General features: G+C 48.5%; 4 protein-coding genes across 4 annotated transcripts; 1 reads left to right on the top strand and 3 right to left on the bottom strand.

The window, feature by feature from the left end:
• Positions 1–2,187: 2,187 nt before the first annotated feature.
• On the top strand, positions 2,188–3,459 carry FPOAC1_004832 (uncharacterized protein; the record flags this gene model as incomplete). Its single annotated transcript, XM_044849370.1, has 3 exons — positions 2,188–2,313; positions 2,525–2,814; positions 2,955–3,459. 3 exons carry the CDS (start codon positions 2,188–2,190, stop codon positions 3,457–3,459), a joined length of 921 nt encoding a protein of 306 aa, XP_044708080.1.
• Positions 3,460–4,262: 803 nt separating this feature from the next.
• Positions 4,263–5,614, bottom strand: FPOAC1_004833 (uncharacterized protein; the record flags this gene model as incomplete). Its single annotated transcript, XM_044849371.1, has 3 exons — positions 4,263–5,053; positions 5,103–5,245; positions 5,307–5,614. The coding sequence occupies 3 exons, from the start codon at positions 5,612–5,614 to the stop codon at positions 4,263–4,265; spliced, it is 1,242 nt and encodes a 413-aa protein (XP_044708081.1).
• Positions 5,615–6,820: 1,206 nt separating this feature from the next.
• On the bottom strand, positions 6,821–8,434 carry FPOAC1_004834 (uncharacterized protein; the record flags this gene model as incomplete). Its single annotated transcript, XM_044849372.1, has 1 exon — positions 6,821–8,434. The coding sequence occupies one exon, from the start codon at positions 8,432–8,434 to the stop codon at positions 6,821–6,823; it is 1,614 nt and encodes a 537-aa protein (XP_044708082.1).
• Positions 8,435–10,686: 2,252 nt separating this feature from the next.
• On the bottom strand, positions 10,687–12,853 carry FPOAC1_004835 (uncharacterized protein; the record flags this gene model as incomplete). Its single annotated transcript, XM_044849373.1, has 3 exons — positions 10,687–11,203; positions 11,253–12,600; positions 12,664–12,853. 3 exons carry the CDS (start codon positions 12,851–12,853, stop codon positions 10,687–10,689), a joined length of 2,055 nt encoding a protein of 684 aa, XP_044708083.1.
• Between the last annotated feature and the right edge of the window lie 2,854 nt (positions 12,854–15,707).

Consider the following 15,707-nt stretch of genomic DNA (forward strand, 5'->3'; position numbering starts at 1 on the left):
ATGTAGCCATGCAGCGATCAAAGTTTGCACGCGTTGTTTCCCATGTAGACCCGAGGGGTATGGTGAGAATGCGAAACCCGAGAGAACTCAGAATGTCGGCCGAGCCATGTCGAAATGTCTGAGCTAGCGATTGCCGCACAAGTAGAAACCAGAGATACGAGCGAGGGCTTCCTGTGTTGCAGGACTAATCACTGAGGATCCTTCTGAAGGTCTGGTGGTGAAGGAGCGGGCAAAGCGGGCGGGCGGCCGACTAAGCAGAAGTCGGATGCAGATGGAGCTACGGCTGAAGTTGTTGTCTGCTATGCGACATGTGCTAGGTATGCGATGCTCGGTGAGCAAGCGAGACCAGGCTGAACTTAGATAACTAGTAGTTGGACATCAAAGCGGGTTACGTGTTCAGAAAAAGGGCCGAAAATCAACGTTCACTACTGACTGGCCCTGTAAGGCTGCGAATGAGGGTCGTTCCATATGTCGCGAGGTGTGTTTTTGGTGTTGTTCCAGTAAACTCAAGTTCACAAGAACAGAACATGATTATAGATACTGCCTGATTAGGCATAGTAAAGTGATGTGCCAGGTGCGAGTATGCCAGATATTCCGCTCAGTCTGATCACCTAGCGGAATACTAACTACATGGTAGAATACAGCACAGAGATGAGATATTCCAACTTAGGTGATCCCGACCAAGGCATAACGCACAGATCCATGGTGACCCCCATTCTATCCCCATGCGATGGAAGACCCTGCTTTGCTTACCTACACGAGAATGCCCCACAAGCGACCCAAGACAGAAGGAGGGAAACTAAGAGCAAGCATTGAGTTGTCGTTTTGGTCGGGGGCTAGGAAATGGATACTGTCAGTGTCAAGTATGCATTACCAGGCACCTTTGAATCCGTTAAAGGCCATTAGTCTGTGGGGTCGGCAGGTGCTCAGTTAAAGGGTCGTTAGAATGCCTACTATGTAGTATATAGGTATCTCAAGATCTTAACGTTGTGTATCTGAAACATGACGTACATTGGAACTGACTGACTGGCATGAGTGTTAACGCCACTATACAGAATCGCTCAATGCTATGACATGATAGGCACCCGAGCAACATTGAGTCAAGAGCAGTTTTTCAAGGTTTCCACATCCCTCCATATCCATCTGCATCAACGTTACCGTTCAAGTTAACTAAGGCAGGCCTGCATGCAGAAAAGACAGCCGCAATTTCCGAGTTATCTTCGAACGTCTGCACAGCCATCAGGATCCATGTGAGATGACTGAATCAACTACATTGACGTGGTGGGTAAAGCAAAGACGCAGCGAGAAGAAGACAGAGGAAAAAACTAAAGAACGAATTAAATGCACAGTAACGTCGGCCGCCTGCTGCAGCTTCCCCGTCAAAACTCCTCCTAGATGACGCTTTAGCTTCGAACGCGACATGGAACCCTTTCCGTAAGTCTAAACAAGCTCTCTGAGGCCTTTTTATCATGATCCAAAATGTCTCTTGAAGACATGTTGGTTCCCAAGAGCGGGACTAGCTACTTAGCAGATATCTTGATATCCTCCCTCATACCCTGGCCTTGCTCTAACTTGGCAACGACTAATAGAATATATATGCACGTCAAAAGGCAAGTGCCGTGCCCAGCAATAATTTGCACCGCCATCTTACTATATCGCGTCTAGCTTGACCAAGATCGAGAACCCACATCTGTCTCTTAAAAGGACCCAGACCCAACCTTTCCCGTGTCCCCGTTCGTGAAACGGATTCTACGTTATACTTTATCGAGACCCTTCCTTCCTTAGCCCGGCTGTTGCGTCGCTCCTGTCGCTGCTCCGTGCTCACCTTAGCTTGACTTCCTACACCTACCACTTGCTCTCATTTCCCTCCTGACCCTGTCTCTTCCTCCTCATTCAACACCATCTATCTACCTATCTACCTGCCTTCCTGCCTGGACAATAGCCCTTCCTACCAAGGAATACAACATTACCTGATTGTTGTTCTCCTCTACTCTATTCTACTCTACCTACCTACTGCTTAAAAAATTAGCCCGACTAACTCTTTCGTTCCCTGAGCGGCATTGGGTTGCCAATTGCCCACCATCACTCATTGCATTCATCTCAGGCTTTTTTGTCCGCCTAATCCACCTATTTTGTTCCACCGCAGTCACTATTTCTTTCCCAACCGCCGCTTCTGAAACGATTACAATGGATTTTACCGGGCAATACAACTTCACTAACCCTCAGCCCTACCACCAGTTCATGCCGATTCCTCCTCTGACGCCGTCACACTCTCATTCCGCCGGCTCCGACGATTTCAATGCATCCCCGCCTGTCAGTAGATGTTCGATGTTTCTTCTCCGCGATCTCTCCCCCCACTCCCCCAGTGCAGCCCTGTCTTAGCGTTCTCTTACCTGAGCATTACTCTATCAACCTTCAGCCTTAGATGTTCAACGTCTTTGGATTCTTCTCCCTCGTACCTGCAGCTCATTTATTCCGTGCCACTAGCGCATCTAAGCTGACGCCTTGTTTGACGTGTGCATAGGAAAACTACGACGGCCTTCCCACCACCCAAAATGACCAGTTCCAATCTTTCGATTATACAACCGCCCAAGGCTTCAACGCCAATCCTCACCAGCCTGCGTCCGGTTTCCCTGGGCCTCCTACGCCTCCAGGCCAGAACGTCTTCGCTTCTCAAATGCAAACCCACCGACAGCAAGGAGGCTCGATGAGAAACGGCTCTCCTGATGAACAATCAATCGCTCGAGGGGGCAGCGAAGAGGACGAAAATCTGACTCCTGCTCAGTCGCGAAGAAAGGCCCAAAACCGCGCTGCGTAAGTTTGCCTGACGCTCTTACTTTCATGCAAACACACCACGTCGGATTTTTGTCAAGCTTTCCAGGGTGTCAATACAAAATAATCGCTACGGACGAGTCGTTCCCATTTGCTCATCCAGCTAACACATGGTTCAACAGACAGCGCGCCTTTCGCGAGAGAAAGGAGAGACATGTCAAAGATTTAGAGGCGAAACTTGCTGGCCTCGAGGCTGCGCAACAGCAATCGTCTATTGAAAACGAGCGCTTGAAGCGCGATCTTCAGAAAATATCCACCGAGAATGAGATATTGCGTGCCACATCTCAAACGGGCCATGGTTCCATCTCTCCCGAGCCTGCAACTGGACCACTGCGCTTCAAGCCTACAGACTTTTACTCCAATGTCTTGCAAAACCACACAAACAAATCACCCTCCCACCGCATCGTCACCTCAGATGATGGCGAGCGACTTCTCGCTGCAGGCGCCACGTGGGATTTTATCATTTCTCATGAACTGTTCAAGAAAGGTCTGGTCGATATAGCTGATGTGAGCGAGCGTCTCAAGAACTGTGCCAGATGTGACGGCCAAGGCCCTGTTTTCTCAGAACGCTCAATCACTAGTGCCATTGAGCAAAGCGTTGCCAGCGGCACTGATGACCTTCTCTGAACGACGAATGAGGTGCAAATGCGGCCATTCGGCAGAAACGGTATATACGTGGCTTCATCACGATTGACGTATATCACATAAAGGAAATCTGTGGATAATCTATGATACCCCCGCCCGTCGGGGCTTTGTGGCGTGGCGTTTTGTATTCGGGATTTAAGGATTCATCAAGGGGAATTCTGGGGTTTTGCGTCAAAAGTATGCAACCTTGCATACGTGTAAACGCGACCTAGCTGCGAGGAGTTATTAAGGGGGTTACCAAAGACGCGTTTCCCATTGTCAAATTCCTCTTGGCAGGCTCTCTTGAGGGGATCAATCAGGCATTCAAACGTTCGTGCTTGGTCACGATTATGACAGCAAATATTGGGTTACAAATAATGACAAAATTTACAACAGAAGAGCGTCCGTGATACAAAACTATACTACAACCTCGAAGACACTGGCAAATCTCGAGTGCAATCAATACAAAGCAAGATACGCTGCAGAACTCCAGAAGAAAACCAAAACCCTTTGTCATAAAATCATACATATCTCCCCTCGTTAAACCTACCCGAAACCATATCTCCCAAACGTCGGTCTATGTACCAATCGCTATTACTTTCTTTTTCTCTCCCCTTTTAGATACCGTAACCCTTTCTATTCTCTCCTCTGCTTTGGTGAATAATGTTTCCATTATTTCCTTTCAATAAGCCATTTGTGCATCAGTCTTCGGACGAGATGCACGACTGAAAGGTCGACGAGGCAATACAAGGACTTGATTTTCACAATCCTGTTGTCGCGTCAGGTCTCGGTGTGTAGGGGATTATCTAATCCTTCTTAGTGCCGTTGGCCTGGGGTCCTTCGTTCTCAACATGGGGATGCTTGATGGTCAGGCACCAGATGTCAAGATAATCGCAGATTGTGACGATGACATCAACAACGAAGCTGCCATACACACCAACAGCCGTTCCGAGCATCATGAACATGAAAGCAACCTGGTAAACACTATCACCAAGAGCACTAGGCCAACCGACGCCAAGATGTTGTTGGAAGATGGGTCCCAAGGAGTCGATGACACCGAAAGCGAGGGGTAGACCCAGCACATTCCAGTAAGGGAATCGCAAATGGACAAGGTGTGCTGTGATCATTTGCCCAACACTGTAAGCATTGACAAGGCCAGCAAAGAGGGCAAACGGGACGAGATGGCACTGGCGAATCGTGGGCTGGAGGTATAGATAGGCAACGATCATAGACCAAATGCTGAAGAACGGCACGAGGCCGAGGAGAGCACCACGGGAACGGTCTCCACGAGCACGACGAGCACGGATGACGTTGAGAGAAGATTCAACGGTGTTGAAAACCAGCATAATACTGCCCTGGACAAGGTACCACTCAGTGAAGGTGAGGTTGTAGATGAAAGAAGGTACGCCGACGGTGGAAGGCACACCAATGGTTTGGAACATGCTCTGTTGCCAGAAATGCGCACCGCCGACATATCCGGTAAAGACGAAAACCAAGACGATTGCGAGAACGCCCTCAACGGGACCGTTAACAATGCCGAGAGTCAGAGTCTTGGTGTGGTAGGTCTCCCAGGTCTGAACGTAGAAGGTCAAGAGAGCTGAGAAGTCAATTTCATGATCTTGATAGAATTGTGAGTGTAAACTTACATGCGAACAGCACGGCCACAGTCTGCCAGCTTTGTCCCATGTTCTGAGAAGCGGCAAAGAGGAGGACCTCGAGTGATGTGTTACAAGCGTCCACGCCATGGTCAAAGAGCTCGCCAAGAGGTCCGGATTGCCGGGTTCGTCGTCTGCATCATGAATCAGCACAATTGTCTCACGACAACGAGTAGCTCCTCCGAGTTTACTCACGCTTGGGTTCCATCTACAGCGTCAAACGTTTGATACAGGAATAATCCCAGCGCCCAAGAGTAGTATACCCACGGGGGACAATCCTGGTCCAGCGAGGGCGTGTACCACAACATGGCCAGAAAGTTTGCGACGACAAAAGAAAAGCCCGTTAGGGTGATGGCGTTAGGGGCCATGCTCATGGGGAAGCACTTTATAACGAAATTGGTGTAGAAAGGCTTGAGAACATATTTGGAGAGCAGCGAATGGTCAACTCCAGAGTACTTGTACTCCCTGAGCGCCGGGAGCTCCTTTTGCCGTACGTAGACCATCGTTGAAGCTTTAGTCTTTCAGCTGCGGCTTCTTTTCCCTGGCGTTTGTGTGTTTTCGCTTATGTATCTCGGTTGATTGCAGAGCGATCGTCTGGTATCGTGGCCTTTTTTCTCCTTCAAGTGGGTAAAATCTGGGCTATGTCCGATTACGCTCTGCGCTTTCGCTTGGCTGATCGTGCAAACTCGGCTTCTTCTCGAGGTAGACAAGATTTCGCGGGTTTCCCAGGCTGGCTAAATGTGTACAGCAGACAGATGTGGCTGTTTAAAGCTCTATTTCAAGAAGTCAGAAGCTGAAATGGAGAAATATGAAAGTTGGCAAAAGCAAGCCAAAATGGTGAGAAAAAGATGCCAGCAGGTTCGAAAAGTGGACCGATCAAAGACCAACGACTCTGGAGGCAGGAGGGGAAGAGGACCAGATATCGAAGAAGTGAAAGAAGATTTTCCAGGTATCCAATTTCTTTTGGTAATTCTCACTGATAGATGTGACGTACCTGGTATTTTCATAAGTGCTATTTCTATGGTTAGCCACCTGGATAAAAACACGTACGCGTGAATTCAAGCTTTTGAGGATCTTCCTGTTTCACTGTTTGATGGGAAATTGGTCAAGGTAAGATCCCCAAGCGAAGACTGGGGCCCCTGATCCAACGTCATGGGATCCACCCACACTTCCATGTCTTTTCGTCATCTACACTACCCCGTAGCCGTGGCTGATCAATTTGACATGTGCTATTCAGGACCATGCACATGTCCATATCAACTCTCATGACGGCTGCTTCTCGAGAACCTTCAACAACAGCTTACATACCTATATAGGTAGTAAGTAATCCAACCAAACGCCCAAGTTTCGATACTACACATACCCTGCTATTAGTAGTCGTGCAAAGGGAAACAGCATGTTATAATTTCTCTTCTTCATTCAAATGTCTACCTGAGGTAGTAGACCGTCTTTCCTCCAGTTTCATACTGCTATTGTGCGAGCTGGTGGATGTACATGTATGTGACACTTCGTGTCCTTTGGGGCATAGACCATATCGCAAATGTCGAACCCAAAAGACATCCAACCTTCCTTCCCTGCATTGGCCAACACAAGGTCATCGTCTGCCTACGCCGTCTTCCCAGAAACCATACCATACTCGCATGTATAATGCACCATATAAGGGGTAGGTCATACTCCCGCCTTCCATATCATTTTTAGCCAACAATTCACTACTTGGTAGCCTGAACTGATGAGGTATGACCGGTGTTGTTCTTCTGCCACTCCTCTCCCAGGAACTGCTGTACGTTCGCATGTGCCATGTTGAATAATGGACGAGCATGTTCCGCAACTGTCATGCGGTTTGCGTGATTGATACTCATCGGGTAGTGATAATCACCTTTTTTAGAAGGGCGTCCATCTCCGATTGCACCGAAATCCCCTTTGCCTGTGGGTGGTAGGACTTGTATAGCAATCTCATCAGATGAAGCCAAGAGGAAGTCAGCTCCTGCGTACCAAGCACGGTTGACCTCTTCGCTGCGAGCCTCGATGTCCTTTGCAGTCCGGACTCGAGGTTCTTGAGCATACGAGTGCTGGGTGTGCTTTCGTGATGACGCCCAGCAATCAGAGGCCGCAGACGACCCCCAGGCCCACGAGGGTGTCACGTTTGAGGGATGCAATGGTTCCTGCGCCAGATAGCTAAGAAACTCGCTGGTGTGGGCGCTTTCGTTGCCGATGTCTGAGTCCTCAGTAAAGCCTGCAGCAGTTGTGGATGTAGGCAGATGAGTGTTGTATACCGATGGAGGCATCGTCTTGAGAGAAGGTGAGTTCTGATCCAGGCTCATAGCATTGATACCTGCTTGTCGTAGAGTCTGCCGAGTGATGACGAGAACATCACCATCTTCCTCTTGGCCGGAGTCTTGAGTTGGTGTACTAGTGTGCAATGCCTTGAAGGTAGATTCAAAGGTAGATGGGCGGTACTGTCGCTGGCCGGGCGGTCCAGCAGTCAGAGGTAGTGGCGCGCCCGACGAGAGAACACGAGTAGCTGAACCAAGTTTGTCAGCAACAAGACAAGGATTGCTACCAACTGCGCGATCAAAACTATCCAAGGTGACGGGATGGATGCTAGGCGACCTATCACCACAGCTAGCCTCTCTTCGAGGTCGATGCGAGATACCAGGTGAATCAGTGCTGTACTTGGGTGTCTTTGAAATACCAGGGGAGCCGTTGAGTGGGTAGCCTGGTTCTTCACTGCGAGCCACTGACTTCAATCCCAGAGCTGGCTTGATCCCTCGTAAAAGGGCCCTTTGGGCCTTCTTCTGGTTCGGATTTGGGTAAGAAGCCAGGTTATGAAGAGACTTCACGGTCATGTTCAGGAGCAGGTCCATGCCAAGTTCGTGGTCATCATCGCTCTCGTCACTTGGCTCAGCATCAGTAAACATGTCTTGTTCAGTCTCTGAGAAAAGGGAGGCAAGTGGCGACGGTGTCGCTGATGATCCAAGACGAGGAACTTGCGCAGACATATTGACACATCCGTGGTCGGTATCGGTCAAGGGGCTGGAAGGTCCGTCGTATTGTGTTTGAGGGCTGTACTGCTGAAGAGATGAAGAGCGAGTAGTCTTGATAGGCAGTGTTGCGAGGACGGATTTGGGTAGGAGAGACAGGCCCGCCGCAGGAAGACTGGCGGGCCACTTGAGGGAGCGACCTCGTCTAGCAGGTGGTTGCAGTGGCTGAGAAGTACTAGGGTTGTACGGGGTGCCAGCCGTAGTGTAAGTGACCTTTGAAGCCGATGACGGGGCGGTTGCAGTGGAAGAGGCGATGCTGACCGGGGAGGGTAAGTCTTCCATGGTGGAATCAGATTGATACATCCTGTCTGCCAGAGATGGTAAGGACGACTGATCCCTCAAATCTAAGGAAGGTGCTGGTTAGATTGGAATGCTAAATCGTCCAAAGTCGCCTGGACATTAGACTTCTTGAATAAGCCTGGGGAGAACAAGGGCAAATATTGCTGTAGCAAAAGGGGAGAATTTGGTAGTGGGTGCAGAAGTGATGAATATATTCGCAGCGCAAGATAATGTAATGGAACGAGTGACTGCGATCTTAGGTCTTCACCATTGCTTCCATGGGAACGATGATCGTAAGGGGCAATGATAGAAGAGATTTGGTGGATAGGTAGAAAGTAAAAGTGAAGTGGGAAATGGACTGGTGAGATTGGTGAAGTGCGAGGAAAGGTGTAAGAGGGGTGCAGGTGAAGTGAATGGGGGAAGGTACCGTGCCTTCCTCCGGTTCTGCAAACCACGTTAAGCAACACGGAAGGGGAGCGGGAAGGAGCACCCTGCCAAATCAAACTTGAATATGGTAAACTGCTAAGGTAGATGGGGACTCACTGGGTCCAAAAGTTCATGTAATCCAAATGTTAAAGACATAAATAAATGATTGAGCGTTTGCCTTGATCCAAAGATCAAACGCCTCGGCGAAGGAGATACTTCCCAGTTTGAAGAAAGAAGATGAGTTCCCAAGGTTGGAGCCTGTAAAGGAGAGGAGTACTTATATTCAACTCAGCGTGGCACCTACATGTATCAAACGCGTCGTCATTGCCCTGGGTTCTATTTTTCTTGACTTTGACGGTGCTCATCAGTGCCAACTGGCGACATCGAGTTGAGTGCTTCCGATAACATTAACTGCCGATTTATGACTAAACCTTTGGGACTGCCTAAAATCTTTTTGGACAGGATGATTGAGAATATTCCCCAGTTGTATTACAGTCGCAGTCAAAGTATTGATTCCAGGTTTATTGTTCCTTAACTACCTACCTAACCCACATGCGATAGCAACTGTTCTTTGCAGTAACTTGATTCGCATCGTCTACCAATGACTAAAGTAAGTTACATACCTATCCAACGCATGCAAATGGCTTGCTATACTGTATCTTTCATGTGTCTTTGTGACCCCGTCGTCGCTAGCTTCTCGATTCTCGCATCCTGCTTAGAATAGCCCAGGTCAAGAAGAACAGGGCTTCGCAATTGATAAATCACACGTTCTCTAACCCGCCCATTGGATTCCGCCATGTTCTTCAGATAATTTTGGTGTGGTTTCCATTTCTTCAGACAAAGCGATGAAACCTTGCGCCGCAAAATACTTAACTTTAGCTTCGTAACAGACGCAACTTGTTGGTTGCCTCATGATAGGTTGTCAGGGTGCGTCTATCTATCTGTTTCTTGTAACCTGAACTTAAATTCATGTTATTTGCCCCCTTGAGAGTTCAGCTTTTACCCTTATCCATAGAGACTTTGAGGCGCAGAATCATCTGTGTCCTCGAGAGTGTATAGACAAAGTGTTTTGCCAGAAGCAAACGTCATTCCATCAGCTGTTTGGTAGTTGCAGTGCAAATCACAACCTTTCACACGCCATGCGCATATGTACAAACAGGCACAGCTGTGTTCAGGAGACTAACGAAAGAAAGAAGATAATTGCATATCACAAGCAAGTGTGAAAGTTCAGTTGACTAATAATTGTTTTGCTCCACACAAGCCGATATCTACAGAGGCAGATGCCATCTCAACTACCTACCAAGCCCCTCACGGCATTCGTTAATCATATCGCCTCAAGATATCCTCTTTGTCTGCAGAGAAGGTCGTGTTCATATCCGCATGTCCTGCCAGTCAAGTAGAATACCTTGTCCCTCTTACTGCCCCCCTCTCCTTGAGAAAAAAAATTAACTCCTATTTCGCCGCAAGACGTGAACTGCAAGGCAAAACGCCTATGTAGGCACTACAGCGTCCCGCGCCACACCAAAAACCAGACCAAAACATTAACAGCAGAAAACAAGAACACATACATAGGGGACAAGGTTTTAAGTAAACTAGGACGCCCGTTTCAGGCAACAGAATAAAAAGTAGGCCACAAGGTGATAACCAGAAGATATAACCAACCAGCAAGACACTATATTAGTCTAGAAGGCGCGGTGTCTCTTGGGCAAGCAGCCCTATGAAAAATAAAAAGCTGGGACATATAATAAATACCGGACTCAATCCGCCGGTCGAAGAATAACAAAACGGTTTTGGTCAAAGCCAGCACAGAGGCCTACTCGACAGATTCACTAGAAGCCGCCTGGTGGGTAGGCACTCCCTGGCACCATACCAGGACCTCGCCCACTCCGTGAACTGGGCAATTGAAAGTCCGGGGTGTCTAGGAGCATGTCTTGACGCTGTTGCTTTTGTTGATGTACGGGTCGTCGATGGGGAGGCCCTTGTTGATATGGCATTGGTGGCGGAGGACCAGGATTCCAGCGGGGATTGATGCCACGCTGGGAGATGGAAGTAAAAGTTGAATGTTCGGACTCTGCAGGGCTACGAGCCCCCGCATTATTAGCATGGACGTCCTCGTAGATGGGCTCAATCGGGGGTGGCTGGAGGTTGTTGTTTGGCAAGGGTGCCTCGGAGGCAAAACGGGGATCTACATCTTCATAGTAATTGCTGTTTCCGATGGCCGCAGGCTGTTGCGTAACGGGAGGCGTGTTTCTTCCTGGAGGGTGGCTCGCAGCTGGGGGAGGTGGAGCTTTAGGTGAGTTCCGGCCATCGCCTTGATTCCAAGCAGCACGGGGCGGAGCATATTGCCTGAGATAGAGTCAGTAGTTATCAACAGGTGGGTGAGTGGGCATCATACTCATCGGTACTGTATTTGCTGCCCTCGCTCATGATAGTATCATTTCGCTGGGGAATCTGACCCTGCTGAAGACCGACCATACCTACAACATCTACGTCACTGTCTCTGAGCTGGCCATAGTTTCCACCCTGATGGCCTTGAACCGCTGGGGACGCATCCATTTCTACTGCTCGACCGCCTACAGTGGCAGGTTCAGTTCCCGGTAAAGGCGGCGGCGATTCCGCTCGTGGTAGTTCAGACTCAGGACGGTAGGCGGTGTAGGTGTTCAAGCTGGGCATCGATGGGTTCGTCGAGCTATACCCATTGGATGGCTCTGATGGCTGGAAGTCTGAAGCATAGTTTTGACCAGGAGATGGTCTTCGGTCATGGGGTCCGTTGTTATGTCCTGACAGGTTTGGGCCTCCTCTCATTCCACCTGGGCCAAAGGCGCCTCGGCCTGGTGTAGCAGACCCTCCCCGTCCACCTCTGGGTCCGTAACCACCTCTTCCAGGTGGACCGTAACCTCCGCGACCTCGCATCGGGGCGCTGTAATTATCATAGCCTCCACGGCCATACCCTCCTCTTCCACCGCGATATCCTCCATTTCCTCTTCCGCGATTACTCATGCTTGGCGAAGGTCCTCTTCGATTGGCATACGGATCGGTGCCAATGTCTATCGGGTTCCCAAACTGATCTCGAGAACCTTGTCTTTGTGGGTTTCTGTTGAAAGCAGCCGCTTCGCCGACGTTGACTGGCTCATGGGGGACACCTGGAGATCGATTCGATGTTGTCCGGCGGGTGAGCGGGACTTCTTCGCTGGTTTGATCACTACGGTTCTTTTGATCAAACGTCGCAAAGGCTGGAATGTTATCATGAACGCTACTTCCAACAGGTTGGGTGGGCAGCGTCGGCTGTCTAGTGATCCCGTCTTCAGCGGTTGTTTTATCCTGGGCGGTTCTGTTGTAATAGTTTTGGCCACTCATCTCAGCATTATCGGCAATGCGTCTCTGTCTGTCTTTTCTGCTGACCAGAGTGCGACGCATTGCACAGGTTACCAATCCGCTCATGGCTACGAGAATAGTAGCAGCCAAAACCAGATATGAGCCCCATGCCAAATGTGGCACAAACAGTAGCACGTCGATCAAAAATGCCAACAAGCAGACCAAGAAGTCGATGAACAAAAAGATGAACAAAATGAGGAGATATCTTGTAGAGTGCGATGGTCCATGCAAATGAGACACAGCTGCCATGATGGTCATGACAAGAGTGATGAGTGCTGCAACTGGATGTACAATGAGAATAGCTGAGAGTGTATTTCGAACACCGGATGGCAAGTCGAATGCTTGAAAATCATCCCCGACTAATTTAGCTGCGAGAAACGTCAGTAAATGCCAAGAGAGTGTTTTCGTTTCCTTCGTCACTATGAACTAACCAGTGTCATATCCAACTCCGATACCACTACATCCCTTGCCATTTTGGCAGTAGCCAAACACGCCATATGTGACACCGCCAAAGTCACTCAGTGGAATGGCCTCGATTATCGGGGTCGATATAACAGCCAATAAAAGCAAGGCGAACGCTGCGAATAGCAGCAGAGTCAGTGGTGTGCCGGGCCGCAACATGACGACGGTGCGCTTAACGCTTGGTAGAAAACTGATGGCGATCCGACAGAGCAAGCAGCCGACGTCGTGAAGACGCGGGGACAGAAACGCTCAGGGAGCTGGAATTCTAGCCCTTGCACAGAATTTTGCTTCGGTAAAAGTGTTGATGTTTATCATAGGTGAAAAAGAAGGCGGCTAGCTTTCTGTGGAGTGCGAGGTCAAAATACTAAAAGCATCTGACAAGCAGTAAAACTGATCCAATTCGTATCGTTTCCTCGAGCTAATCGTACGTCCGACTATCTACGGTTTCTTCGTCTGCTGAAGGACCTAGGCGCGAATTTTGACGTTTGAATGGGTGAATATGCGACGCAGTCGCAAGCGCCGGGTTCAGTCGCCGAATCGATAGGCTTGGTGATATGAACGATGGTGACCAAGTAATTCGAATGTGAGCCCGCTAGAATTTAGATGGTAGACGCGATCTCCAACGTTTTTTGGCAGGCTACAACAGTTAAGAATCGAGTTGGAACGAGTGTATGTGGTCGGGAATCGAATAATGAGGAGGGGAGAGCACCTGGGTCTTGGGTTGTAATCAGACAAGGTCCCATCTCCACTAGTAGGTGCTTGTTGCTTTGCTCTTCTACATATCAAACCTGGCTCCATGTGGCTTAGCAGGGCGCTGGGGATATATACGCTAGTCTCAGTGCGGTTAGTGCTTCATGGTGCCCTGGTCTGAAGTGGTGCGCTGGTCCAGGCACAGGGGCCTTCTTTCTCGCAGCTCGCCAGCAATCTGACCCAGAACCGTCACAGAAATATGGATATTTCCATGCATTGATTGATTGAATTGATCTGATCTGCCCGTCCCATTCAAATTGACCTCCTAATCCCACGCGATTTCTTCTCAATTGGCGAAAGCATCGCATTCAAGGTTTGCGCCAATAATATATGCAGGCTGTCCATGATGCCTTGGATAGGCTGCCAATAAAACAATCTTAGCCACAAGTTTAATTTCTCAGTCGTGTCATGCTTATCCCTCCAACCATCCATCTATCCATCCCACACCTTAGGTATTAACTTAACTTATCGCAGCATCCAATCTGTCCAAGCCCGACAAAGGTTGACACCATGTGGGCCTTTACCGTTGCACCAATCCCACCAATCCCACGCGTCGCGGCCGTCATTTTCGCAAGCAAGTCGTACGAATCACTTATCGTGTCTTTATTGCTTCGGCTCCGTCTCATCGTCTTTCCGGTTTTGGCTCGGCTCGACTTCAATGCAAGTACCAAGACTGAGTAAACTTAATACAAACTCAAGACACCACTAGTTAAACACGGCTCGACTAGCTACCTAGGTATGTATCTGATTTTGCGTCTTCTCCATTTCCACAATCCTCAAATAACAAATTTTCATTCCATCTTGCCTCAGCGCTCACTAAATCCGAGACGACTTGGTTAAATTGCGGCGCAAGCTTCCCAGGCTTGCCAGATTGTGCTAACCCAAGTCGAAGAGCAAACGTGAAGGAACTATCCGTATTCTGTGCCTCTTTCGTATACAACAATTGCTTAGGTATGCACGCCTAAAGTCAATTGAGTTCCAATAAAGTTTACCTACCTAGTAGTAAGCTGGCAGGCTGGTCTCGTCAATGGTGGCCTAGGTACCTACTAACATCCATACAGTACCCTCAGGGCATCAGAAAAAATAGCCGCTAGAAGTAAAAGAGATGAAATTAGTGGGACACTTTATACTCCTTGGACTATAGTTCTTAGACTACTTGTCTTTATACCCTAAGACTTGGGTTATTTTTTCTATTTCCCACGAGAATACCTTAGTACCTAGATACTAGGTACTAACCTACTGATGTGCCACAGTCTTTCGCTTGGCTAGAGGAGGGAAATCTACGGCGGGCCGATGTTCCTTAACTTGGGCCTGTCAGCTAAGCCATCGGCTAGAAAGGCTGAGCTACGCCTGTTATGTTGTTATTTTGGTCTAAGTTGCTTTTGAAACTGTGAGAGTGCGCAAATCCGTTTCAGTGGGACTAACTTTAGCTCGGCGATCCTCAATAAGCTCGTCCCGATGGTGAAACAAACTGCATGAAGCTCCACGTTTCGACTCCTGTTGTCAAGTCTCGCGTTGGTCCATATCGATACGGGTGCTTTATTCTTGTGGCTGCTAAAAGTACGCGTATGCTGGTGTCTATCTGGTGTGGCGCCTAAGGACATGGACGAGTCATCATGGGATTTTGTATATGGAGTTTCTACGCCAAATGATACAACACTGTATCTTGGTACAAGCTTACACCTCTTTATGAGTTCTCACAGAAAGACGAAGAGTATGCGGCATCACAGTTTCGAACCACTTGATGGTATGCAGTTCAGGGTTATAAGCTTACTTCTTTAAAGCAGTGCTGAAAGTACTAGTCAAGACCTCGAGAAAGGCCATCATCGCCAATTTTTGCACTTGATAACTAAGAGATGCTATATCCATGATTTACTATTGTACTTACTTTTGGGGTTATACCGCTGTGGTAACTGCTCCTTATTTTCTAAACGTTGATCTTGTACCACCATAATATCCCATCGGTTACTATGTAGCATGTACTCTCCCAGGCTTCATTCACCATTGGCCTCAGGGTATTAGAAAAATTAACCACTGGAAACACAAGAGACGAAATTAGTAGATCACTTTATGCTCCTTGGAGTACTGTCCATATACTACCTATTTTTATACTCTAAAACTTAGGAGGCCATTTTTCTGCTACCCATTGACTGACTTTTTGGAACATGTCCTACCTACTAAGGTACACACACCTGCGTTTTTATGGATTTCCTACCCTAGAGAATAACAACATATTACAACACGATTGATACTCTGACAGGAA

This window comes from Fusarium poae, chromosome 2 (genome assembly GCF_019609905.1).
Source record: "Fusarium poae strain DAOMC 252244 chromosome 2, whole genome shotgun sequence".
Taxonomy (NCBI): domain Eukaryota; kingdom Fungi; phylum Ascomycota; class Sordariomycetes; order Hypocreales; family Nectriaceae; genus Fusarium; species Fusarium poae.